The 25,906-nt window shown below is 47.4% G+C and overlaps 11 protein-coding genes across 13 annotated transcripts; 7 read left to right on the forward strand and 4 right to left on the reverse strand.

The window, feature by feature from the left end:
* Positions 1–92: 92 nt before the first annotated feature.
* Positions 93–4,611, reverse strand: BDBG_01720 (mitochondrion biogenesis protein). The gene is made up of 3 exons (XM_031720457.1): positions 3,597–4,611; positions 2,263–3,518; positions 93–2,165 (listed from the first exon to the last, which is right to left on the reverse strand). The coding sequence occupies exons 1-3, from the start codon at positions 4,486–4,488 to the stop codon at positions 2,034–2,036; spliced, it is 2,280 nt and encodes a 759-aa protein (XP_031576653.1). The 5' UTR covers positions 4,489–4,611; the 3' UTR covers positions 93–2,033.
* On the forward strand, positions 4,357–6,795 carry BDBG_01721 (pre-rRNA-processing protein PNO1). Its single transcript, XM_002627004.2, has 3 exons — positions 4,357–4,923; positions 5,007–5,662; positions 5,741–6,795. The coding sequence occupies exons 1-3, from the start codon at positions 4,830–4,832 to the stop codon at positions 5,795–5,797; spliced, it is 807 nt and encodes a 268-aa protein (XP_002627050.1). The 5' UTR covers positions 4,357–4,829; the 3' UTR covers positions 5,798–6,795.
* On the reverse strand, positions 5,765–8,294 carry BDBG_01722 (20S proteasome subunit beta 6). Its single transcript, XM_002627005.2, has 2 exons — positions 6,905–8,294; positions 5,765–6,800 (listed from the first exon to the last, which is right to left on the reverse strand). Exons 1-2 carry the CDS (start codon positions 7,009–7,011, stop codon positions 6,107–6,109), a joined length of 801 nt encoding a protein of 266 aa, XP_002627051.1. The 5' UTR covers positions 7,012–8,294; the 3' UTR covers positions 5,765–6,106.
* BDBG_01723 (uncharacterized protein) lies at positions 7,898–8,443 on the forward strand (the record flags this gene model as incomplete). Its single annotated transcript, XM_002627006.1, has 1 exon — positions 7,898–8,443. One exon carries the CDS (start codon positions 7,898–7,900, stop codon positions 8,441–8,443), a length of 546 nt encoding a protein of 181 aa, XP_002627052.1.
* Positions 8,444–8,795: 352 nt separating this feature from the next.
* BDBG_01724 (uncharacterized protein) lies at positions 8,796–11,031 on the forward strand (the record flags this gene model as incomplete). Its single annotated transcript, XM_002627007.2, has 5 exons — positions 8,796–9,048; positions 9,113–9,273; positions 9,328–9,525; positions 9,595–9,793; positions 9,852–11,031. 5 exons carry the CDS (start codon positions 8,796–8,798, stop codon positions 10,691–10,693), a joined length of 1,653 nt encoding a protein of 550 aa, XP_002627053.1. The 3' UTR covers positions 10,694–11,031.
* A 603-nt stretch (positions 11,032–11,634) lies between these two features.
* BDBG_16460 (uncharacterized protein) lies at positions 11,635–15,298 on the forward strand (the record flags this gene model as incomplete). Its single annotated transcript, XM_002627009.2, has 6 exons — positions 11,635–13,224; positions 13,295–13,447; positions 13,527–13,536; positions 14,216–14,370; positions 14,429–14,471; positions 14,541–15,298. The coding sequence occupies 6 exons, from the start codon at positions 11,635–11,637 to the stop codon at positions 15,296–15,298; spliced, it is 2,709 nt and encodes a 902-aa protein (XP_002627055.2).
* A 483-nt stretch (positions 15,299–15,781) lies between these two features.
* Positions 15,782–19,504, reverse strand: BDBG_01728 (fumarylacetoacetate hydrolase). Of its 3 annotated transcripts, none has more exons than XM_002627011.2 (5): positions 19,305–19,504; positions 18,085–19,229; positions 17,291–18,012; positions 17,002–17,197; positions 15,782–16,938 (listed from the first exon to the last, which is right to left on the reverse strand). In XM_002627011.2, the coding sequence occupies exons 2-4, from the start codon at positions 18,097–18,099 to the stop codon at positions 17,065–17,067; spliced, it is 870 nt and encodes a 289-aa protein (XP_002627057.1). In that variant the 5' UTR covers positions 18,100–19,229; positions 19,305–19,504; the 3' UTR covers positions 15,782–16,938; positions 17,002–17,064. The 3 variants fall into 3 exon arrangements, with proteins under 3 accessions (XP_002627057.1, XP_031576655.1, XP_031576654.1); XM_031720459.1 differs by having other exon boundaries at positions 15,782–16,944; XM_031720458.1 differs by having other exon boundaries at positions 15,782–17,197.
* Positions 15,825–16,751, forward strand: BDBG_01727 (20S proteasome subunit beta 7; the record flags this gene model as incomplete). Its single annotated transcript, XM_002627010.2, has 3 exons — positions 15,825–15,854; positions 15,926–16,073; positions 16,147–16,751. The coding sequence occupies 3 exons, from the start codon at positions 15,825–15,827 to the stop codon at positions 16,749–16,751; spliced, it is 783 nt and encodes a 260-aa protein (XP_002627056.1).
* Positions 18,771–19,157, forward strand: BDBG_01729 (uncharacterized protein; the record flags this gene model as incomplete). The annotated part of the gene is made up of 3 exons (XM_002627012.1): positions 18,771–18,851; positions 18,911–18,942; positions 19,031–19,157. The coding sequence occupies 3 exons, from the start codon at positions 18,771–18,773 to the stop codon at positions 19,155–19,157; spliced, it is 240 nt and encodes a 79-aa protein (XP_002627058.1).
* A 69-nt stretch (positions 19,505–19,573) lies between the features above and the next one.
* BDBG_01730 (heat shock protein 30) lies at positions 19,574–20,335 on the forward strand (the record flags this gene model as incomplete). Its single annotated transcript, XM_002627013.2, has 1 exon — positions 19,574–20,335. One exon carries the CDS (start codon positions 19,574–19,576, stop codon positions 20,333–20,335), a length of 762 nt encoding a protein of 253 aa, XP_002627059.2.
* On the reverse strand, positions 20,274–25,874 carry BDBG_01731 (uncharacterized protein). The gene has a single exon (XM_002627014.2). It carries the CDS (start codon positions 24,132–24,134, stop codon positions 21,393–21,395), a length of 2,742 nt encoding a protein of 913 aa, XP_002627060.1. The 5' UTR covers positions 24,135–25,874; the 3' UTR covers positions 20,274–21,392.
* Between the last annotated feature and the right edge of the window lie 32 nt (positions 25,875–25,906).

Raw genomic sequence — 25,906 nt, forward strand, 5'->3', positions numbered from 1 at the left:
CAAACCGTAAACATTATTAACTGAACTCAGGGGACTGCTTTTTACAATCCGAATCCAAACCCAGAGAAATAGTACAATGTTTCAATATATACCTGGATTCTACTTCTTCGGGATTATGGTGATTGGCCGCTCTATATCCGGGAATGTGTCCGCAAATATCACTGCTGCTCAACGGTGCATGTCTAGAGCTAAAGCTCTTGCATAAATTTGAAATCAGACCGCCCTTGGGTAATAGGTTCACAATCCTGTGTTTCCGCTCAAACTGCTGTCAGTGTTGAAGTTCACAGCTACAGATAACCTGGGGATGTTGGTGATCCTCTTACAGCATGTCACCCCACAGTTCTGTGATGTGCTCCGGTGAGCTATCTGAAATCAGGAAACCCGTTGCGCGTCGAGCGCGTTTAGCAGCTACATTGGAGCCCTTCAGTTGCCTTACGAGGGAAAACCATAAAATCGCTTTTTGGGGTGATAGCTGTTGAGATTTGGGGTCAAGGCGATTTCCGGCATAATGAAGCTCCAAAGTAACTGGTAGGAGGAATCTATGAAAATTCCATCCTCAAAGAAAGGAGGATAAAGCAAAACATGATAGAACATGTGCGGACAACCATAACATATTGCTTTCTCCTATTTGATAAAATCTGTTCTATTCGCAACGCTGACTTTCTCTGATCCCTTGCTCTCTATGCAATATATCGGCAGACTCAAAATCCTGCGTTCCATAGCCAGCAGGACAAGCTCAATTCGACTCCTCAGGTCTTTTCGTCCTAGGGCTTTATATTGCCGTTACCCAGAACAACATGCATGACGTGACCACAAGCAAAACATAGAACCGAAAATTCAACAGTCTGTCTGGCCCAGGTGGAGAGAGCTTGAAGTAGAGGAAGAAAGTAATGATCTAGATACTCGCCTATAAAAGTCCATCCATGACCGAAGGCATATAATCAAACGGTCGTGACTAGGGCGGGAGCTTCGGAGACGTTGTGTCCGCGGGCGTATGTGTCTGCACGCTGAATATATGACATGTACATGTAATGTACACGAGCGGGAGCATAGACCAGAGAGGTCCCGCCGGTTCCACCACCTTACTTGCAAGTTTTATTGCCTCCCGAGTTCAACAGTAGTGAGAGCAAAAGAAGACACACCATGTAAAGGCAATTGATAATAAAACAGTATTATGTTACTATATGCAATGGATATGTACTTCTTCCCTTTTCCCTCTCCCTTCTGACTACCCGCCTTGAACGTGAGTGGTTGGAGCTGTCGGTACCAACATGGACCAACAAAAAGGTGAAAATAAAGATGAAATTGGGGATTAATTTCCATTTTAGCCCAACATGGGTTGTAGATCTTAGACGGGCTTTAGTTTTGCTCGCTGACAAGAAACAAGAAATGCCACAGGCGGGATTGGGATTGTTGCAAGCAAAAAAAAAAAAAAAAAAAAAAAAAAAAAAAAAAAAAAAAGAGAGAGAGAGAGAAGTAAAGGGAAAACAACAGCATTAAATAGAGACAGGGAGACAGAGATGGCAGGTAGCAGTATATGTATACAGAGCAGTCTAGAGTGGAGGATGTGATGTACGAGAATCGGAAAATGAGAATGGAAATAATACAAATATCAGGAACTGAAAGCAAACAAAACACTTGTAATGTCGGTGCGGTTGATAAAAAAACCGAGGATAGAAACATATTAGTTTTGTAATAAGACCGGTGTGGATAAAAGGAAGAGAAAAAAACCTGTCGCAGCCACCACTGCAACATGAACAGAAAGAAATAACGAGAATGTAGACCAGGTTAACTTTTTAAATCACGAACACCGCCAATTCCTCCTATACATTGGGAAATGGGAAAAAGAAAAGAACAGAAAGATAGGAAAGGATATAATTGCAACAAGGGAATCTCTCCTCTGTCCCCCAGTAGAACTCCAAGAAACAGAACAAAAAGCAAAACACCCCAGACGTTAAAGGAACATATATATATACATACTTGGTAAAGCTGTCTGTTGGTGGCTGATGGGTGGTAGTTTATCACTTAGAAAATTATGCAATATTGCCTGCCATGCCCATGAAGATCGCCTGGGCAGCAAGTTGTAGAGACCAAAGCCCTACTTTCTTAAACCGCCGTTTCCGAGCCTGTTCATCAACGACATCTTGTGCGAAAGCTTCGTATGTCTGAGCGAGGAAAGGGGGAAACAAGTTAGTCATACCAAAATGATGTCACATCAAACTAAAGCAAAAGAAGGAGACAGTGAAGAAGAATAAAACTCACTTCAGCCGATAAATCGTCCATCAAACCACTATCGTAAATCGTCCAACTACCATCAAAATCGCTAACACGCTTCACAAGTCGACACTGGATAGGGATAAACGTGCGCTTGGAATTCATGTACGCGACGATTGGCCGGATGAGCGCGTTGTTAACGTATGAAAGATCCTTGGTGAAGATGGGAACAACAGCTCGAACGTTATTAAGGTGGATACGGAGATCGGTGACGACAAATCGCTTATCTTCTTCCACGGCCTCTGGAGAAACTGCAACAGCATCGTCCACGCCGCCACTCTCGCCCTGGGGAACTGCAATTGCACCACGGGACGTAGAACCATTAGGATGTGGTTGGTAGTGGTTCGATGTAACGGTCGCTTCCAGGCGGTCGTAAAAGTCTGACATCACCTTTGCCAGGCTCTCATCGTTGTCGGCTGGGAACATGATGTCGGCTACGATATCGACATTACCCTCACGGATCCACGAGAACGGGCCTTCAACGCCACGATTCAGGTGATCGATATTAAGTCCATCAATACGGATTCGACTATGTTTTTTCCACGGGCTTGCCTCGCCATTTTCCTCTCTGCCATCGTTCAACAGTGCGCCCGTATAGGAATGTGTTTGCCGGGGATGGATCGTGAATATAGAATTGTCAAAGGACCCAGACATCGTATTAGCGGACATGAAATCGTAAAAGAGCCACTGGCGCCTGAGCTGCGGCAGGTCACAGGAGAAAATAGAGACAGAGAACGGCCGGAAATTATCCGGCTGGTAGACTGTAACCAGGAGGTCCTGCATTTTAAATGAGTTGATCTCGAAGTCGCCTGGGTTGTGCTCGTGTCGGTATGACTTGGGGTCGAGATATCCCTCAGGCCACCACACGTGCGTCCTGTCGACGACGCCTCGAACACCAATCACCTCGACATCTCGTAGGAGGCCTTTGCCATTGAACCATTTGGTAAACGATAGAGTGACGTTGACCGTGTTTATCGATACATCAAACTGGGTATAGTTCGTATCTTCCTCCTCCTCCACGTCCGATAGCTTATCCCTTAGCGCTGCAGCTGCAGCAGTTTCAGCTGCGGTTTTAGATGAACCTTTGCTCACGTTTCCAGCACCTTGGCCAGGGCGTCTTGAAACGAACACGTTTTTGAACGTGATAACGCCATCTTTCCATCTGGGTACGATGGCAGATTCGAAAACAACGGTGAGTCCCGACGATTTGGTCAAATAGTTGCCAATCCATCTGGCCAAGGTTTCTGATCCCAACAGTCAGTGTGACTATTATTACACAAACAAAAATTCAGGGATGAAGCAAAAAATGGAACAGAACCAACCTTGAGCGAAAACCGTATTAATGGCCAATATAAGCAAGGAAAAAAACGTCGTGGTTCCCAGAATAATCCACAGTACATGGCCAAGAAGAATCCAAGAAAAGAAAGCACCAATATCATCTATATTGAAGGGCCGGATGCTCCGTATAGAGAACCACTTAAAGCGCACTTTTAGCCTCGACCAAAACCCCGTCGCAGCGGCCAGTAATTCCTCCTTAGTTGGTCGATGGGGCAATCGGTCGGTGAAATGGTTGGTCGTTGTAGAACTACCCCCAGCGAGCGCCTTTCCATAGACACTCTTGCCGCTCGAGTGTGACGACAATAGCGCGGGTTCAGACGTCAACTTAGACTCGGATTCAAAGGGTTTCACAAGTGGCCGATTAGAGGTCTCAGTTTCATCGGATGGCAGCGTCGCCGGGCGCTGTGTGGTATTGATGGTTTGAGAGGGAGTGGAGCTGGTGGACGGTTGCACATCATCATTTCCCTTCGAGGACATATGGATACTTCTTCTCCAAGCACCTCTAGCCAAACTCTCTAGTCTGCGTCTATCCACGTACCCCGCGCTTCCGTGATGACATATTATTATCTTTTCCGAAGAGGAGATAGCACATGACGCGCCGGATTCTACCGCATTGGACGGTGGTGATGTACCCAGGACCAGGAAGCCGCCGGATGCGAAGCGTCGAGTGATCTGCTTAGCATTTTTAGGAGAGGAGTATGGAAACGTCCTTGACCAATTTCCTCGAAACAAGCCCTGGACGGCATTTGATGGTCTTGCCGCGCCAGTAATAAAAGCTGACCAGGCAGAGGCGGAGGATTGCTCTGCGTGGAAGATGAGGGGATGTGCTCGTTTGCATATGTTCGCGTACAGTCGTCGTCCTATGTGGCCGGACATAATTTTCGGGTCATCCTGGAACACTCTTTCACTATCGGAAGAGTGTCAGCGTCCTGGGATGAAGGAGAGAGTGTTGCTGATTGAAATCCTGTTCAAGTTCTACGAAGTTGAAATAAATCCAAGTAAAAACCATGAAATCATGGTGAGATGTTTGTCTGGTTTGCATCCGATCGACCGTTTTCCCACACTTTTTCATTTTATTTTTCGGCGTCAACAACGATAACGATATAACCTATGCGTGAAAGACGGAATCAAATAGCCCATTTTAATTCTGTATTTACATTGTTAAACCCTACATAAACTTGTACTCGCTCCGTGTACAGCACTACAGTACTTGGAAAATGCCTGCACCAACCGCACGGATCAGGCACCACCCAGAGGAGGGTACAGATACTAATCAGACACCCGCTTCAGTTTCTCATAACGCCCCTCGACGTACGTAGTCTGGCACAATATACCTGCCGCGCAGCCCCAATAGATAAAGAATGCAACACGCTAACGAGGGGGAAAAAATACAGATGAGGAAGACATCCTAATCGACACAAACGCCGCGCCTCCCACAGAACCCTCTTCACAAGCTAAACAAAACCGCCTCGAACCAAATCAAGAAGAAGATACAGAAATGCAAATCGACCTTGAAGGTCGTCCTGTCTTCACTCCCGCAACTCCATCCCAAGGCGCCTACCGTGTAGAAACCCGCAAAGTTCCTGTCCCTCCACACCGCATGACCCCCCTCAAAGCCACATGGCCCAAGATCTACCCACCCCTCGTCGAACACCTCAAACTCCAAGTACGCATGAACATCAAGAACCGCTCCGTTGAGCTACGCACGTCAAAACACACCACCGACACCGGCGCGCTGCAGAAGGGCGAGGACTTTGTAAAAGCGTTCACACTCGGGTTTGATGTCGACGATGCCATTGCGCTATTGCGGCTAGATGATTTGTATATCGAGACGTTTGAGATTAAGGATGTAAAGACTCTTGGGGGGGAGCATTTGGGGCGCGCGGTTGGGCGGATTGCGGGAAAAGATGGCAAAACGAAGTTTGCGATTGAGAATGCCAGTCGGACGCGTGTTGTGCTTGCGGATCAGAAGATCCATATTCTGGGCGGATTTCAGAATATTCACGTTGCGAGGGAGGCGATTGTTAGTTTGATTTTGGGAAGTCCGCCGGTAAGTGCTTCTAATCGCCTTGTGTAATTGTTCTAAAGTCCATGATATGTGTATACTGATGTGTTTGGTCCCAAACAGGGCAAGGTCTATGGAAACTTACGAACTGTGGCGTCGCGGATGAAAGAGCGGTTTTGAGCGAATGGCTCCTGGAAATGATACCTACAGTGGCATAGCAACGGCGTTTTGGAGTTTCACTTTTTACCTTGATATCTTGATATCCACCCAGCTTGCCCGTTTGTATGAAGGCAATGATAGGGTAAGATGGGAATTGGATTTAACGAAATCGGATTAACAAAAGCAACGTTTTTATGAACCATATTGATTATTTTTTATCATGACCTAATAAAGGAAATCGCATTGTACTGAACGTTTGCTCGGCGAATCACAAAAGAAAGCCAGAGGAGAAGAGAAAAACAAAACCAAAGCGCTCTAGAAAACCACCATCTAATCCTTCTTCAACGGGTGGTGAACCTCCTGTATCCCCTCTGTCGTAATCACCATAACCTGCAACCCGTCGCCAACCTCAATATGTCTCTCCACTGCACTCGTAAACGCATCCTTGACCAGCTGCAGCGCAACATCCCTCGGAGGTGGCACAGGCTCTCGGGGCTGTTTATCCATCGCGTTCCCCTCCCCAGATCCTGGAATAAATTGATTCTTAAAATTGACCTGATTATCCAAGAATGGCATAATCAAGCTCGCCGCCGCACCGGCGGCCCTGCAATACTCCCTCTCATATGAACCAACGGGATCGTAGCTGTACAACGCACCCTTACCCTCCTCATCAATACCAGCCAGGATCGCGTGCACATAGTAGGGGAAAAAGCGTTTCGAGTAGAGGATGGTAGCCAGGCGCTGCGCACAAGCTTTCACGGACATGGGCTTGCCATGCCTGTACTTGTACATTTTAACGATGGCATCAAGACGTTCTTTGAGGGCGCGGCCGTCTGCTGCGAAACCGACGACTGATAGAACGAGGTGGGCACCTTCGCCGCCTTCATTGTCTTCGCCTATTTTGAAGAGCTTGGGCGCATAGCGGGTGTTGATGTTGTAGCCGGAGACGGAGCGCGTGTCACCTGCTAGGATTGCGTAGTCTTTGCCTGCGATGCCGAGTGTTGAGCCCCCGTTGTCGGTATATCTGGGAGGGGGGGGGGTGGAGGATTTTAGTTAAGGGTTCATAAGCTTGTTTTTGGTATGGTATGGACCTTTATTACGAAGAGAGCTAAAAAGGGGGAAGCATACGGGTTGAAGCCATGATGTTGCTTTGGCCTGGTGGTTCCTTGTGGTTCTGCGAATGAATAACCTATTGTTTCGGCATGGGACGAGGGATGATTTAGAAGGGAGGTCATTTCGGAGGCAGAAAGGAGACAATAACGGAAAGAGGTTATAATATCGACAGTAGCAACACTAAGGAAAGAGATAATAAGAAGAATGTATGTTGTATGCTGTATGTTGACTTTTTGGATGTTGTTCTGTTGAATGATGAAGCTGAAGCTGTCGTTGAAGCTCTTGCTTCTGGCCGCTTACGTGATGCCGGCTGCCTTGTGCTTATGTCATCCACCTCCAGCTGTTTCTCTCTTCCACCAAATCCAGACAATTTGACCAACGAAAGGGCAACATACTACACAGAAAAGAAAAGAAAAGAAAAAGAAAATAATCAAAAGGTCTTTTCAGATCATGGGACAGCCAGCTGTGCCAGGCGCCCAGTCCCATGGGCTCACTGGTACACTTTTTCAGAGGGCAGTGGGTGGTGCACAATGTCACAGCCCAGGTGGCAGAGGACTGCATGTCCCGAATCGCACCCAGCTCATGGTTGTCCAGCATTTGGCTATCCATGCATCACTGGTCGGAAATGAGCGCGTTCCTACCCGAGGATTGAAACCATTGGATCTCATGTCTCTAGAGGCAGGCTCTCCGAGAAGCCCGTATTGATCAGTTTGAAGCGCCAGCTTTGTTGCAGATGGAGATTTACCACCGACATGCATCCTGTGTATAAACAGGATCATTACCTTGAGGGTTTATCTTCTTTGATCATGAGCATCGCGGGCTCTAGATCTACTACTATCAAGGACTAGAGTTGCATGCTCAATCATCCTTCTATTCTTCTTTCTCTTTCCTCTTAGCCTACCCTGGCCTAACGCAATCTTGCACGCCTATCATTCCCATTTCCGCTGTCGGTCAATAATTATTGCGCCTGTGTCTCTGCAGTTTTTTTTTTTTTTTTTTTTTTTTATGATGTTCGGTAATTTTAAACCATTATCTACGCTCCTTGATATAAACGATCAAAGTACCTCCGCTGGTAACAGGCTAGACAATGGCGTGCGGGTTGAGGAGAACGGATTATATATGGTTCTATGGGATACCGGAATCACAGGGAAATACCACTGGGGTTTGCTTGTCGCTCAGACAAATACCTCTGGCGTCCTTTGCCATCAAGCACTGAGTGGGCCTAACTGGAAGTTTATTGTGGAAATCAAGGACTTATCGGTGTCAAAATCGGTCTTGCTCGCTCTCAAAGTTGGATATCTTGAAAAAACCAACGACGAGTGGTTGTCGGCGATGAAATCTATAATCCGAAATGCTACGGTGCACGGAGAGCTCACCTGTCGTACCTGGGCGCTGGCAGCCCTTTACGAGCTCGCCTCTGCGGGATTTATTGATCTGGACCCTAATTGGGATCATGTACATGGGATCGAGGAGGAGGCAAAAAGACTGGCAGAGCATGCAAGATTTACCGACACCAAGTTCGTTCAGCCGAGCCAGTCAGCTAAACTACAATGATTGGCGCCACTGGCCCAAAATATGTTTCCCTGAACTATTTTAATTTTGATTATTACTTTGTGATTAAGTATGTATGCCTTTCAGTGCCTTGACATATTTTTTGTATGCTGGAAATTGAATTTGCGCTGTACGGTGTCGCTAGTTAGCAGTATTCACCTTCACATAGTTCCTCCAGCCTCCGTAAGAGAAGCGTTATAAACTGTCTTGGGCGCCATTATTTTTAATTTTGTTTTCTGACAGCGCCGAACTGCGCCACCACCGCACCAATCCTGTAGCGTGCGTTGACATGGACATCCAAAGTTGTCTGGGTTTTATTTCTCCAGCATAAGAACTAATTCCAGTTCTTTTCGACATGCCGGCCAGTGTGGATTCCTTGCAGAGTGAAGACAGCCTCTATGCGGCCGCGTCCCATGCAATTAAATCAGCCCATTTATCAGCAGTTGAACATATTCAGTTGCACTTTTTCATAAATGATGCGATCAAAAGAGCCCAGGCCTCGCGCTTTATACTGAGTCGCATACCGGAATCCTATCCTGAAGGTGCCGAAAGCGCCGAAGACATTCTTCGGGGGATCAAAGAGGACCTAATATCTGTAGCACGGAAAAGTATGATGGCTGATTATTAAATCGTCTTATGTTTACCCTTAGTCTTATTCTAACATGTTCGTAGTTGTGCGTGATGATGATAGCGATGCGGTCTCTTCTACTGTCGAAAGCGCCCTATATGAGCGGGAAAGAAATCGATGCTGTGTTTCTGGCCACGACACAGGCCTCAAACCTATATTCATTGTCTCCCCATCAATCGTAGATGATGAAGATCTACAAGCTGGAGTAAATATGTGCATAATCCCTCTGAGGAAATCGCTTGCTTACATTTCACTTCAGGGACGATTGCGACCCATCCTTGACGCTGTCTTATCTGCAGAAATTGCCAACGAGCTGTTCACATTCTTTAAATCCCAGGACAGCGCAAAAGAAAGCCTGCTCAAGAATCTATGGCTTATGTCGCCAGAAGTGAGGACTGCGTTCCAAAATGGCCATATATACATATCGAAATATCGGTTGGGGCACCAAAAGTTTATTGTCAGTATTTGCTCCAAGAATGAAACTTCTATGAATCTTTGATACTAAGTTCAAGGTATTTATGTGCAGTGGAGTGTTCGTAAAAGACCACCCAAACATTTTTCCCCCGTTAATGAAAGCTTTCATATAACTCCCTCAACTCCCGACGAAAGCTGCCTTCCCCTCCCCGAAGGCTTTCTACTACAAGTACATTCCGCCGCATCGGCTATCCTGCACACTTTATCTATTGAAAATGAGATTCGCCATGGATGGGCGCCGGTAAAGCCTGGTAAGTAGACTTCGATGAAGTACCTTTAAACGCCCGTCAAACTCACAGAATAATATAGGACGGACATTGGGGCAGTTTGGAAGATGTCTCCTCCGCGGGTTTGCTCTGATGATTCCAAACTCCATCTGCGTGGCCATTTACCGCCTTATTCTCAAAGCTGTCGACTATTGGGATCCCCAAGGAAACCCTTCGGTCAAGTTTCTTCCATTTGGCCTTTGTCTAAAGACAGGCCGGCGCGTTACGCGAAATGAGGCAAACGCGCTCCGTCTCATTGAGAAACACACCTCCATAACAGCCCCGAAACTAATCGATTTTGCGACGGATAGTACAGCAAACAACAACTTCCTGTTGATGACAGTGGTACCCGGTATTGGTGCTGATCGAGTATTCTACAGAATGACGTATGAAGAACGGCGTCAACTCGCAATAGATGTTGGTAGTTGCATTTCACAGTATCGCCAAATAAAGAATGATTATGCCCAGAAGCATTTGATATGTGATACTCTTGGTGGGCCAATTACAGACCATCGCACCGATGATCGTGGGTTTTGTGGTCCCTACAACTCCAAACCCGAATTCCTGGACGATTTGACAGAGGATCTTGAGAGTATCAGAACAGAAAGACCTCTCTCGTATCTATATGAGAAGCAACACGAGGTCTGTTTTACTCACTCAGACCTGCATTTATCGAACCTGCTTGTTCATCGTGGACGGCTCTGCGGTATCATCGATTGGGAAAATGCAGGCTTCAAACCCGAGTTCTGGGAATACACGCGGATTGTGTGGGGGTATAAGAGTGACCATCGGCTTTCGCAGGATTTTGAACTTGCATTCGAGAAGAGCTACAAAGAGGAGTTAGAAGCTGAGCGGTTACTTTGGAGGCTAAAGCCCGTTTTCTAATTTCTGGGTGCCTATATATTTAACAAATAACTGAGCACTAGATGCAAAGCAATCACAGACCTGTACAGGTGTTCACTTGCTAAAATGCAAAAAGTTGAGAAACCATGTTTAATGATGAAGGACATGAGGACAGGGTTTATAGTGCAAGAAAAATCTTATGAAACTTGTACTGTTGTATTGGAATTCTGTAAGACATCTATTATAAAATATCTGTACAGCTCTCTCTTTTTCTTTCTCTTTCTTCATGATATAATCATATAAGCAGATTCTCTCTATATATTTTTTCTATCTGCTCTCACTCATTTTTTGAGTTCAATACTTTTGCAGTTTTATTTCTTTTAAAATATTATTATTCTTCTTCTCATCTACATAGTATAATATACACTCTATTGAGTATTTTATTTGCAGCTTTTTCAATCATTTTTAGATTTTCTTTGATTGATTTTAAGCTGTCTATCGAGTCTATAATTATATTATCTATATGAAAACCTTGCTAGATAGATTATAATGTTAACATCAATTCCACTAGTTACAGATTAGATATCCCTTAGCTAAACAAGTCTCAGCAATGATGTCAACAAATGAAACATACAACATTCAGAAAGATATTACCCCCAAGTACTGTTTATTTCTGCCTTCTACTAACAACCTCTCGCATGGGCCGGTATGTTTTTTAGCCAGAAATGGCCTAGTTAAGAGGCAAGGCATACTCCGTCCATATTGATTTCGTATTTCAAAAGTGGAGCAATGTCACGGTCACTGACGAACAAGCTGAGGAGGGGTGGGAAGTCTGCGGAGGGGAATGTGTTCAGGACGCGCTGTTGCTGGTCATCGCCAAATAACTAAGCTGCATCTTGAACCTGAGAGTATTCCTACGAATTTGCACATCCATCCACTTGATATAACATTTCACCAGATATTGGAAAGCTCTTGCAATTGCCATGCGTCTTCTTAACGCCAAAACCCATCAGCTGGAAGAATTCCCGGACGATCGCATTCCTCCATACGCCATTCTTTCCCATAGATGGCAGACCGAAGAAGTGATTTTTCAGGAGCTTGAAGCATCTCCAGCATTTACCGGACCCCGGTTTAGGAAATTATTCGACACTTGCGCCCAGGCACTTAAGAATGGGGTGGACTATGTGTGGGTAGATACCTGCTGCATTGACAAGTCCAGCAGCGCAGAGCTATCTGAGTCCATCAACTCCATGTACGAATGGTACCGATGTGCAGAGGCCTGCTATGTTTACCTCAATGACGTGATGGAATCCTCAGTCACGGAAGACTCAAGTTTCCATTCTAGCGTCTGGTTTACGAGGGGCTGGACGCTACAAGAACTTATCGCTCCGGCCAACGTGCAATTTTTCAACGCCGAATGGCAGACTCTGGGTTCGAAAGTGGATTTAAAGGATGAAATATCTTCAATTACGCGGATTCCAGTGCCAGTTCTTACCGGCGTGCTGGCTCCCCAGGATCTCAGCATTGCACAACGGATGTCGTGGGCATCTCACAGAACCACGACCAAAGTGGAGGATATCGCATACAGCCTTTTGAAATTATTTGATATCAACATGCCCATTCTTTACGGCGAAAAAGAAAAAGCTTTCATCCGGCTGCAGGAGGAGATAATGAAACAGTCAGACGATCAGACGCTGTTTGCCTGGAAGATCTCAGACGGTCAAACATACCATGGATTGTTCGCAAAATCGCCGGCAGACTTTGCAAAGAGCGCGGACATAGTTCCACTGCCATCGTCTTGGAACCGCTCTCCATATTCTGTTACAAATAAGGGCCTTTCGATAGAAGTGCCGATGTTACCATGGGCAATGGAAACATATTTCGTTGCTCTGGATATCCAACGAGCAAGTAAAATGAAACGCCTAGGCATATTCGTGACCTTCCTCCAGGAAGAGAATCAATATGCGAGAGTAACGGTTGACGGCGAGGGCCTGACCGAATTCGACACAAAACTCGCTTCGAAATGTGAATACCGGCGGATCTATGTGAGGCAGGCGATTTCGGGAAAGCAGAGGCCGCGAGAGAATGTATATGGATTTTGGCTCCGCCATTTCCCAGCGCGTGATACCAGAGCAGGAGCTGAATTTGATATCATGTCCTGGAACGAGTGGGTTGACCATGAACGGCTCGTTTTGATCCCTACGGGACAGCGCGGGACTGCTGCAATTATCCGGTACAAGATGAAGTCTGGCCGTACGGAGAACATAAAACTGGGCTTTGATTCCATGTTCAACCCCGTGGTTCAGTTTGGAGGCCACCGATATGCACGCAACACTTTTGGGACTCCGACTATGGAAGATTTCGATGTCATGATGGGTACAGACTGGATGGATCCGAAACTTGAAGGGGTCCACAAGGGAAATAGACTTTCCGGCCTTAATGCGGAAGATCCGTGGATCAGAATACTTGTCCTAGCAGACACTGTCGACGAGAAGCGAATATGGGTCGTCCACATTGAATTTGCAGAAGAAGCAGCATGGCACAAAGACACCATTTGTGACGGCTGTAATCTGGTAAGTTAAATAAAATGACTGTACTTTGGCTCCATCCAGCGACAAGATCACGCTAACGAAAATGCGATAGAATATCTTTGGCACTCGCTATTCATGCCGCGTCTGCCCCGACTTTGACTACTGCACGGCTTGCAAAGAAGCTGATTCGAACCACAGCGGCCACGGTTTCAATGCCGTCAAACTTGTTCGGCACTACGGTGTCAAATGTGATCAGTGCTCGGATGTAAGTCCACGTTTGTCCCCAGGACGAAAACGTCGTTGCTATGTGTAAAGCAAAGATACGTACTGACGCGTCAATGCAGACTGTTTACGGTATACGGTATAATTGCCGCGAGTGCAATAACTTTGACCTTTGCCCATTTTGCCACAAAGATGCTAATGAGATCCATCCGGGTCATCGGTTTAGCGCCATCAAGAAACCACAGTAGCCAGGTGACTGGTTTAGACTGAATCCAGGGCTTGTTGAAGCCAAAAAAACCAGGCTGGAGGGATAATATATATACACGCAATACAGACATTACTTGAATATCATTCCTTTAGAAAGTTCCCAGCTTCTACTTATTTTTGTTTCGGTTCTGTGACATTGGCTCCTTGTTTTGTCGTTGGATGAATCCATAGTGGATTTTTAGTGCAAAAGGGGTTGTCCGTCCAGTTGAGGAAATTTCTAGTGTCAAAGAATTAGTTGGAAATATATATTTGTATTTTTATAGATCCAGTCAATATATGTTATGGCCCTTTTGGCGTAATGATATGTGCGTTGTGGATTTGTACTACTGGGTACAACCGCATATTCCCTATAGATCCAGATTAATTTGACGTACCGTATATCTAATTACCCAAGGAATTTTGAATGTAGTTTTCATATAATAATCACGCATCATCCCACGTATAAACTCCTAAGTGTGTGTAATTTAAGGAGCCTAGTTTATCCAGTCGAACCGCACAAATAGCCGCGCGCTTATTTTGAACTCCAGATACTCCCGGCCAATAGATCAAGCAGATAGCTCAACATCAGCTCTAGAGGGGATTCGCCGTTCTGCGCTGGGATTGTCGGACAGAGATACCATGCTGGGCCTGACAGCGTATGGAAGCAGCAGCGAAGATGAGGACGAAAGCAGTCCTCCATTAAAAGCTCAGAAGACAACGGTGCGCCGCCCTGAACTTCTGGTGCCGGCCGGTTAATCGTCCTAACCTGTGTATGCAGCAACCAGCGGAATCTTGCACAGAGATACCAGCTCAGCCTGCCGGTATGCTCTATCCTTACATAATTTTCCGCTTAATTATGTAGTGTCATATCTAATAATCTTCATAAAAAGGAAACGCTGGCTCTCAAGAACCCATACCAGCAGCCACTGCCAGAGTTGAAAAAGCCGACGGATCTCTGATTGGACCTTTTCGACCCCCTCGATCCCCTTCTCCTGCAAACGATAATAACATTGGTCCTCAACTACCATCTCAGAAACCCTCCTCATTTTCCACAAATCACTCCTTACTCCGCGACATGACTCTCCCCGCGATCCCCAACCTCGATATCCCACCCTCACCACCCGGCTCCCCAGGCCCAGTTGCGAACCAGAAATTTGCCCACTTCCTCTCTCTAAAGAGACAGGGCGTCCACTTCAATGAGAAACTCGCCAGTTCCTCCTCCCTGCGAAACCCTAGCCTACTCACTAAACTGATGGACCACGCTGGCATCGATGCACAGCTGCAATACGCCACCTCCCTGCCGAAAGACCTATGGGACCCTGTCACGACGCTTCCTCCATGGGGGCATAAGGAGGAGTTGCTCAAAAGCCAACAAGAGATACGGCGGAAGATTGAAGAGAAGAAAGGATCGGGTCCCCGGGAGGCTATAGAATTTGTCTCTGGAGGCGGCGGTGGCGGGGCGTCGGGAGACTCGAGCCGGACGGGGACACCATCCAACGCGAAGGCGAGGCCTAGCGCTGCCGAAAGAGTTATGGCGGGCCTGAGTAGGGAAAGGACAAGCTCGCCGATGAATACTGACCGGGATCGAGGGAAACGGACGGTGGATTTGGAGCGGCGACCAAGGAAGAAGCGATCGCGGTCTAGATGATAGGGCTATCTTTACATCAGATATATTTTGCTGCTTCTGTTCTTTTTTTTGAGGGGGAGATTTTAAATTAATTATGGGTGGGCGATTTTTTATCAGGCATTTGTATATATTCCTACCTGAACGGCGATTGGTGCATAGAGATTACCTGCGAGAGAATTACAGGACCTTGATGGGCTACGAACTAAATGCAGGGATCTCAACTGTCATATGATTTTTTATATCGTTTTTCACTTATAACGTCTCAAATCTTTAAATTAGTATGCCCGATTATGATTTTCTATTTCCGATCTGTCTGTGTCGTGATTAGACGCGGCAAGCTCCGCACTATTTAAGCGCCGCGCTTGCTGACTGAGCTTCCTTTGGGCAGACGCAACCACCTTGTTGACTGATTCCAACAACAGATCTACGCCGTCTCTACAACTATCTCTCCTCGACTACAGTCTCTGGCTCTCTACAATTCAAAGCAACGAGAGATCTAATACCCGCCATTAGTTTTATTCACAGTTACAGTTCGAGTTCCACCAAAATGAACCACTTCCCTCAAGCATGGGGACGAGTGAGCTTCCCCCGTCGTCAGCTGTACCATGTTTATTACAGGAACTAACTGCGCTTCTCACACGCCCATAGCCTAGGAACGACGTCTACGGTGCTTACGACCATTCATATCTTCAAACTTCAGCTCCCCAGACACATACACAGTCACCCGCCGTAACAGGTACATCAGTAATTGCCGTCAAGTTCAATGGCGGCGTAGCTATCGCAGCAGATAATTTAGGTACGACAGCTCCATACTGCCATTGATTCCCCCATTGGCACATTGAAATATGCCTAATCTGACATTACATTAGCCTCCTACGGCTCCCTCGCCAGGTTCACGGACATTAAACGCCTACGCCCCTTCGACAACGCCGCTGTGATCGGCTTCGGCGGTGACGTGTCTGATATGCAATACGTCGACCGCCTCCTAACCTTCCTTGACATCGAAGACAACTACTCAACCTACGGCCACTCCCTCAACGCGCAGAATCTGCACACCTACCTATCGAAAGTGATGTACAGGCGACGGTCGGAATTCAATCCCCTGTGGAACATGATCCTCGTAGCAGGCTTTGACGGCGAGGACAAGCCATTCCTCAGCTCCGTCGATCTGCTGGGTAACACGTACTCTGCGCCGCACCTGGCCACGGGGTTCGGAGCGCATCTGGCCATCCCAGTGTTGCGAAGGGTGTTTCCGGAAGAAACTCCGCTGGAGGATATTAAAGAGGAGCATGCAGTTAAGGCACTACAGGAATGTATGAAGGTGCTATTCTATCGCGATGCAAGGAGTACGGATCGGTATTCGATTGCAGTGGTGAAAAAGGATGGGGTGGAACTCAAGGAGAATGAACAGTTAGAGAACCAGAGTTGGGCGTTTGCAGAGGGTATTAGAGGGTATGGAAGGACGACGAAATGAATTAATTGATATGCCGGGGGTGGATGGGATGATGATGACCGGGATGGGGGTTGGAGAGGTTTTTGTTCTTATTTCCTTAAGATGCTGATTTCGTATTTGATTCAAGCTATTACGTTTTAAAGAAGCTTCATTTGGCCTCGTTCTATCCGGGTATATGTGCTGTCTCTAGATCTATGGATGCTCTTTACTAGAGCTAAACATCTTAGGCCATCAATTCCTCTTGACTGCTGCCAGTTGTAGCTGGACTTGCCTCATCGTGGATTTCCCCGTTTAAATATTACTTTGATAAGAGCCATCCACTCATCGCCACCATCTACAAGTTAGCGGAATTCCCCTCGAAAACAACCGTGTTCTCACAAGTGCCCACGCCTTCAAGTGATACCTCAACCTTATCGCCATGCTTCAGCCATAGCGGCGGGTTCCTGCCCATGCCGACCCCCTGAGGTCTAGATACCAGCAGGAAAACGAAGTTAGCAAAATACAACCAACCACACTCAAAAGGCAATAATAGAGTCAGAGGACAAGAAATAAATACTTACGTCCCCGTAAAAATCAAATCGCCCGGCCCCAACGTAGACCCCTTTGACAACAACGCAACGGTCCTCCTTACGCCAAAAATCATATCCCGCGTCGAACTCTTCTGCACAACCACGCCATTCAACCTCGTCTCAATCCCCAAATGCCCCGCATCCCCCAGCACCTCCGTCGTCACAATCCCAGGCCCTACAGGCGCCCACCCATCAAAACCCTTCCCAATCCCCCACTGTCCCCCCCCGCGCTTCAACTGCCACTCCCGATGCGACACATCATTCCCCACGGTGTAGCCCAGGACATACTGCAGCGCGTCCTCTTCAGACACATCACGACACTGCTTCCCCATAACAATCACCAGCTCACACTCATAATCCACACCGGGACACTCCTGCGCGATGCCGGGGACGGGTATGTCATCGCGGGGCCCCGCAAGGGCCGCGGGCGGTTTATAGAAGAGGATGGGGTATTTGGGGACGGGCATGTTTGTTTCAGCGGCGTGTTGGGCATAGTTGAGGCCAAGGCAGCGGATGGTCGATATATCGGCCTGGGCGAGCGGGGAGAGTAGGCGGGAGATGGGTTTTGTGGTGCTGGTTAGGGTTGGGGAGCGGAAGATGTCACCGGTGATGAGGCGGGCGGCGGTGGCGTGGGATATATCGGTGGTATGGGCCGGGAGGAGAGGGTCGCCGTAGTAGATCCGGCCGTCTTTGGAGAGGAAGCGGATGAGACGCTAGGTTTGCGGTGTTAGTTTGGGGATTTTGATGTGGCGGATATCAGTAACTGGGGGGCGGGCGGGAGTTACCGAAAAGGGTGGCATGACGAGTTCCTGGTCTTTTCTTTTCTGTTCTTTTCTTTTCTTTTGTCCTTTGTTTTGTTATGATGTTTGTTTCCCTCTGCCTTATTGCCCGCCCTCTGTATCTTGGATGGTCAATTGAGTTGGGGGAGTCAGGAAGAATGGATTTGCATGAACTGTACGGAGCAACTCCGTATAAATACATGTAACTAGCTAAATCCCCGCCGCCTGGTGAGAATTGATAACTAGTTATATGACCCGCAGGAATAAAAGAAATACCAAAACTATTCCACAGACAGTGACATATTTAACAAAATAAAAGGTATTTATGATCCTAATGCCCTCCCCCAGACGAAGATATATTAATAATTGTCTGCTGTTGTGCGACTTCTCCCCCGCAAAACTCGGCCGGGAAGATTTATTGCACATTTTAGTGCCGATTTTAGCGGCTCTGCTTTACGTTAGTTAACTAAAAAATACTCTCTTGATTTCTATTTTTTTATTTTTTCTATAACTATGGAGTAGTTACACCTGCAAGTAATTCCATGGATTAAAACTACGCCACACTCTTCTTCTTCTTTAAATATTATTATTATTATTATTATTATTATCGCTCGCTGCGTGGTTTCACGCGATATTTACGCCAATCTTCCCGGAAGGCAATTATTCTAGCCCCGCTTCCACAAGATCCGGCCATGAGGAAGCTGTCAGGACTACAGCGGGATGTGTGCTCGCTGTACAGACTCGCGCTCCGGGAGATCAGGAAGAAGCCCCAGGTATGCATGCATTGCTTGTGACCCTCCGGTTGCATGAAAGCTAATTCATCGACCTACAGGAGTCTCAGGCCAACTTCAAGCAGTTCGCCAGGTGTGTACAGCCGGACAAGTCCTCCCCCCCCCCCCCTATATATATAATTATTATAAAATCTAACCCCAAGATTATTGTTCTTGTATAGACAGGAATTCCGCAAGAACATGGGTATCAGCAAGAAAGACTTCACAGCCATTGAGTACCTTCTGCGACGAGGCCGGCGCCAGATCGAGATGTATTCTTCTCCAGGAATCAGGAATGTTCTAAGGTGATAGATGGCCAGAACCAAGATCCTATGTCATCGATGTCATCTATCAACCAGCACGCCCGCAATAGAGTTCGCACTAGCAGAGAATATCAGCATCAGTGTCTCATTCTTCCTGCTACTTTCTGCCTTAGAAATTCCGCTATCACGTGACCATATGCCGAAGCTTCTACCAAATTCGCGCAAGCCCTCAGAGCTTCCAGCAAACCATCTCGCGGTCGGTGACGTAAAGGAGCGATGGCGAAACGGGGGGAGCCGCCTGCCCATGCCGTCAAACATATATAAGCTCCCTGAATAACTGGCGAGGGCGTGGTTTTCTCAATCCAATATACATCACTAAAAAAGCAAACAGAGAATCGATCTGACAGCTTCGATGGTCAATTAAACCAAAACCATCCAAACACCAGCCCAATATACCCTCTTATGTCCTCTCGCCCAGCCATTATTAAATCTCTCAAGAGCAGACTGCCATCCCAGCGATACCTAGCTTCCCCAGCTTACCGCGTCTCCAAACTCGCCACAACAGCCTCGGCAACTCCATACAACTACACCACTTCTACGAACAAGATCCATAATCACAACCAAACCCGCAACATGTCTTTCTTCCCCCGCTTCCCCTCTGGCGAATTCACCCCTCTCTTCCGTCTTCTAGAAGACTACGAGACCCACCGTTCCGGCTCTGAATCCACCTCTGGCATGCGCACCTTCGCCCCGCGCTTCGACGTCCGCGAATCAAAGGACGCCTACCACCTCGATGGCGAGCTGCCAGGCATCAGCCAAAAGGACATCGACATCGAGTTCACCGACTCCCAAACCCTCGTCGTCAAGGGCCGCTCAGAGCGCGAGTACTCCGCCTCTTCCGGTGGCGACGAGCATCCCTCCGCCAGCGGAGCCCTCCACGGGCCCAGAAAGCCCCGCCAACCAACCGTTGAGGATGAAGAGCCGGAGACCTCGACGACCGCTGTGACGAAGACGGGCGGCAAATCCCAGGCAGTCGGCCACCATGTTCGTGATGGGATGAAGTATTGGGTCTGCGAGCGCTCTGTGGGCGAGTTTAGTCGCACATTCAGCTTCCCGTCCAGGGTTAATCAGGATGGTGTGAAGGCTAGTTTGAAGAATGGGATTTTGTCGGTTGTCATCCCGAAGTCGTCGGCGCCGACTTCGAAGAGGATTAATATTGACTAAAGGCAGCGGTGGGTAGTGTTCAGATAATGATGGGATGTATACTAATTTACGTGGTTTCAAATTCGGTCTGGGGGTTGACATTTCTTAGCATTTTGGAGTTGAGTTTGTTTTGATTTTTGATTCTGGTTCCTCGTTGCGTTTTTGCATTTGCTAGCGTTTGTTTAATTATAATTGTAATGCGAAGTGACCAAAATGCTGTGTGCGAAGTTTGTGAGAAATCTTCTGACGTCGCCAGATGGTCAAGAAAAGATACGAGTAATTTCCACAAATTGAGCAGTTGAGTGTATATTAGCAACATCTCACATCCCAACCATTAATATTCAGTATTATCGATTGAGTTCCCATAACATCGAGTACCAGCAAGCTGGAATTAAAGATGTTTTCATAATAGACACGGTATGAGTAGGAGCAAATAAAACGATTGTAATATTAATTCCTGACGGGTATATAGGAGAAGAACAAAGGAGATAATGTGCAAGAGTAGACAAATTGTGTAGGTCACGGCACGGCAAGGAAAACCGGGCAAACAGGTGAACAAATTTTATCAAAAATGGAATAAACAACATGACAAAGGAGAGTGTGGTAGTGGATATGATGAGTGTTTCAACTACAAAAAGGTGTAAGAGGGCAAGCAAGTATCGGACTTCGCCCCTCAGCAAAGAAAGATAAAATAAGATATATTCCAAGATCCATCACAGGGTAATAAAGGTAAAATCAACTAGGTGGATTAGCACATGTCCAAATAGGGTAGATGAATAATGAATGGTAGGCCGTTTCGCGAATGCTCACTGGCATCGTTATATGCGTTCAACCTTCTTCTAGCGTTGCGTCAACTATGAAAAGAATATATATGTGAATAAATTGTGAAATGATGTTTCCTCGAAAGGAAAAGAGAAGAAAGAGACAACAAGAGTAGGACGGGTAACTCGTAATAAAAATTGCAAAAGAATAAATAATGAACAAAAGTTCCAGCGTACTATAAGCAACACACACAGGTTAAACAGCAAGCAGGCAGGACAAAGAAGTCAAATTGACTCAGGTTACTCAGCCCCTGAGTCTACTGTGGCTGTGGTTGTGACTGTGACTGCGGCAACCCAACACAAAAGAACGGATTCCTCCTCCCTTCCACTCCGCGCACAAAACTCCTCTTCGGTTTAACCCTCTTCGAATTCTGAAGCGGGAATGGGCCTGTAAATATGGAGGGAGAACGGTTATATTCCGTGCCATCATCGATATTATAGTTATTATAATCGGGGCACCTATTGCCGCTAGAGTCCACCCGGCGGGATGGTGGGGTGTCGCCCAATATCACCGATTCATGCTCGGGCCCAGGAGCCGGAGTCGGAGGCAGCTCACGGTCTAGGTTTGAGATGGGAAGGTTTCTGTGGCGAGGGGCTGATTCTGTTGCTGTGGTTGGAGATGTAGGGTTATTAGTGGCGGGTTTGGATCTAGTTAGTTTGTGGCCGAAGAAGCTCGTGCGGTCTCCAGGGACCGTGTTTCGCTTCTTGCTACGGTTTCGATGTCGGAAGAAAGAGTTTCGCACGCCACTGCGGCTTTGTTGCTGCTCTTGTTCTTGTCGCTGGTGCTGCTGCCTGTGAGGTTGGTGGTCCATTTTTAAGTTCGAAGTACTCTCATTTAAATTTACCATTGACTGTGGACGGTGGAGTCTGTGCGCCTGAAGCGGGTACGGATGAGAAAGATTGGCAAAGTCAGTCGACTTTTTGTTCTGAACGGAAGTAGATCGATGAATGGGGACCGTATGTTCGTTCACTTGGTTCTCAGTGGGAGTGACATAGTCAGCCTCCAAGTTCTTAAGGGGATCGTGCTGAGAAGGATCAGGACTCCATAACCAGGAACTCTGCTCCGTCTCTGGAATAGCTTCGCTAAGGAATGAGTGGAAGCCCTTATCCAGCGGCGTTGGAGATAGGATAGGTGTCACTGGTGGGGCTAGTATTGAAGATCCGATGTGAGCCATGCGCTGTGAAAAGCTAGCGTTTGCCTGAACTGTTAGAGGCCGAGCTCGATCAACTTCCTCATATCTCGAGCGATGTTCGTGTAAGTTCGGGGTTTTTGAAGCAGGAGGCGTATCCTTCCGCGGGACTGGCGGAGGCATTCCCGACGGGGATCTCCTTCGAGAAGTGGGTCTTGAAGGGCTTGTTTCAATACACTCTTCAATGGCTTTGGTGGTCCCAGAGGAAATTACATTTGGTTGCCCAGTTGCCTCATCTGTGCCTTCACGACCTTTAGTCAATGCTAGTTGGTGACGCCGCAAGGATCGATTTGAAGAAGCAGAGCTGTACCCGCTGTCAGCTTTGGTCAACGGGCACGTTTTTTGATCTTTCACTCTGCTAGTACTATTACAGGCATAACTTTCCACCGAGCGGCCTCGATTCAAGTCGACGTTACATTCGCGTTCAACAAACTCGTTCTTCTCAGTTAGTACCACTTTCTCGTCTTCGTTTTCGAATAAGTGATCACCAAATCCATTCGCTTTGGAAGTTGTTAGTAGAGCCGGATTAGGCTCACCCGACGGACCTGCAGATGCGCCGAAATCCAAGGGTTGATCTTTTATGCTCCCGGGAACAGAAGAGATTCCAAGGAATGTCTCAGCATTTTTCGGCCAGGAGAGCCTAAACACTGGGAGACCAGAGTCATGTTTTCCACAGGACGGTGTTTCTGAAAGGCCATATTCCGATCTCAAGGGGCTTTTACTGCGGTTAATTCGCGGTGTTCTTAATCTGCTAGGCGACGGCTCGAGATGTGAACTTCGAGCATGCGGCGCCCGTGGTAAACTGTTTGAAGAATAACCATCCGACCAATCTCGACTTCGGCTCCGTAGCAAATCCGTAGAGTTGCGCTGATCCAGGTGTACGCTTTTCATGTCGGAAAATGACTGTCGTCTAACGCTCATGGGAGTTCGGTCACTTGGGGCCGGAGACGCACTGCCATTAACAACGCGAAGAGAGCCAAGCTTCAGCCTTCCCAAGTGGGAATATTCCAGATCACTGGGAGTCGATGCCCGTAAGGGGGAAGAGTGAGTCATTTCATATAATAATAACGTATCCGTCGAGGTCCGCCGCATTGGTGCATGACCGTCCCGTCCCCAGTACGAAAAGGCCGGGCCCTCCTGTACGGTACTGCGTGGCGAAAAGATGGTCTGTAGCAAGGTTTTTGGAGATCTTACGGGCTTTCCAGGATTGTACAATGAAAGCCTGCGGATTGACGGGAATCGATGACTTTCAGGAGGACCGAATCCATCCCGGGTAGACACTCCTAGACCAAATGCCCTATCCGGCTCTTCTGTTTGGGCGCTACTCACCCTAGCTGGCATAGGTTGGGAAAATCGGGTTTCCAATTTATCTAGTTCCGGCGCATGAGAAAACAGAGCACCTCTTGTCCGTGATCCTGATCTCGACATTCGGCGTTTGAATTCTCCCATTATTTCCCCAAAATTAGCTCGAGTCCTGCCATCATCTCCAGTACATTGACTTCCCGAAGCGTGGCTAGGGTGAAGGGAGGCCGGTGAAGAGGGTTCCACAGCGATAACTTCGTCAATCGGAGGCCTTAGCTCTGGGGAACACACGGGCTGAGGATCCAGCCATGGACTGGGTGAACTGTGTGCGCTGTATGGGCTATACGGGCTGTATGAGCTCAGAGGCGGGGATTCGAGAAATAGCTCCTGGTCCCAAGTGGTCCTCAACCGATTGCCTGCGTGATTGGTCCGGGCCTTTGAAAGGCGATTGGAACGTCGAGCGCTCTTGTGGGGATGAACTGGCTGCGTGGATTGCGTGTTTCCCATTGCCACCGTTTTTGGTGTTGGCAAACACGATGCGAGACTTGGAGGCGGACGACTGTGAAAGAGATCCAGTACAGCAACACAACCATACAGCTCAGCAGCCTTTCAATTAAGGGTCAAAATCACAGCTGGATGCAAAAGATTCAAGAATGAGGGGATAGAAACGGGGAGGATGGGAAGGTAAATAACGAGTAAGCAGGGCTTGAATATTGCTGCACTATTGGCACGCGACGAGGCAGGGATGAAGCTGTACAAGAATTGCCTGCATATGTCAGAAAACTTAGGTGCAGATCGAAATTAATAAAAGAAAGGATATAGATAAGGAGAACCTTGTTTTCTAACAAGAGCAGTTCTTACAAATAATCTCCTTGTATATCCGATTAAGGCTTCTCGGGGGGGAAAAAAAAAAGAAGAAACTAGCATCTGGCCACATGGATCTCTGTCTCAGGTTCGCTGGCTGTAGGAGCAGTAAACAGCAAGTGGAGAGCTGGAGAAATTAACGAAAACGGAAAACAATAATAGTCGTGACGCAACAGACAGTGGATTTCACCACGATGACAAGACGAATATCAAGATAAAACGGCCTTCATGGCGGGAAAGGCGACGTAAGCCTTCAAAGATCTGGAATTGATCAAGAAGGAAAAAAGGAAATAAAAAAAGGAAGAAAAATAAATTAAACAGGCCAAATGCTGTAGCTGAAACTGGGATATGCGTGGTGCGCTTTGAAGGAGGTTGAGAAGGAGAGGCGGAAAAAGAATATGGATGACGGCTGTACAATACAGTTTCTATGGATACCGATCAACCGTGACCATCTTGTTGCAAATGTCAAGAATATTGAAAATAAGAGAGGAAAACAATAAGATCCAGGCGTGGTTAACGACCAGGTTTTACCTGAATGAGGGCCAACCTGGCGGTGATGGGGTTTTCCATTGGGGGGGCAGCGCCGATGGAAAATCCTGGTAGGTCCCTACAGCTGGATAGCAGTGGGCATCCGAGACGCACGAGGGAGAGCAGTTCGATCCCGCTAAGGGGGGATCGAAGCTTGCCACCCAGACCAATGACGGGATTGACATGCAGCAGGCAGAAAAAAAATGAGAGCGCGATTAGCATGAAGATCAGGTATGCAGGACCAGTGCACGATCTATAGGCGGAGGAGATATATATCAAACAGGTTAGCGGGCAGCCAAAACTGGCAAGAAATTGATTGAATGGGGCACTGTGAAACCCGGGGGTCCAGGAATCAAGATTGCTGGTTTCGGTCTCAGTAGCTAGTGGTTCATGGCTGCAGACGAGCGAGAGACCCCTCACTCGAGTCCTGCTATTTGATCTCACGCCCACGCACACTGGCACCCCCGAGCATCCTGACACTGGGAGACTCAGATTCCGAGGCCAGTTGCTGAGATTACAATTGGGCCGGGCTCGGCATAAGATCGCAGCCAAGCCGGGAAGATCTAGTCATTAGCGCAAGCTGATACCGATCTAGGTGTGAGAGGGGCGGATTGAGAGGGGTGGCTGCTGGAAGATGAGAGATGAAAAAACGAGAACGAATAGCTGCCAATGTTCACATTCACACTCACACCCACACTCGCATCATAGCCATGGTGTTGATTCGAGGAGGAGTGGGTGCCGTTCGAAGATGCCGACACTACTCCGTATAATGTTGTTGGATGATGATGGTGTGTGGTGTTGTTGATTGTCTAAAGTGGGCGGAGGCTGAAAGAATCCATTGGCGGAGGATGAATAATCCACTAAACCTTATTTAACCGTACATGGAG

This window comes from Blastomyces gilchristii, assembly GCF_000003855.2.
Source record: "Blastomyces gilchristii SLH14081 genomic scaffold supercont1.3, whole genome shotgun sequence".
In the NCBI taxonomy this organism is placed as follows: Eukaryota; Fungi; Ascomycota; class Eurotiomycetes; order Onygenales; family Ajellomycetaceae; genus Blastomyces; species Blastomyces gilchristii.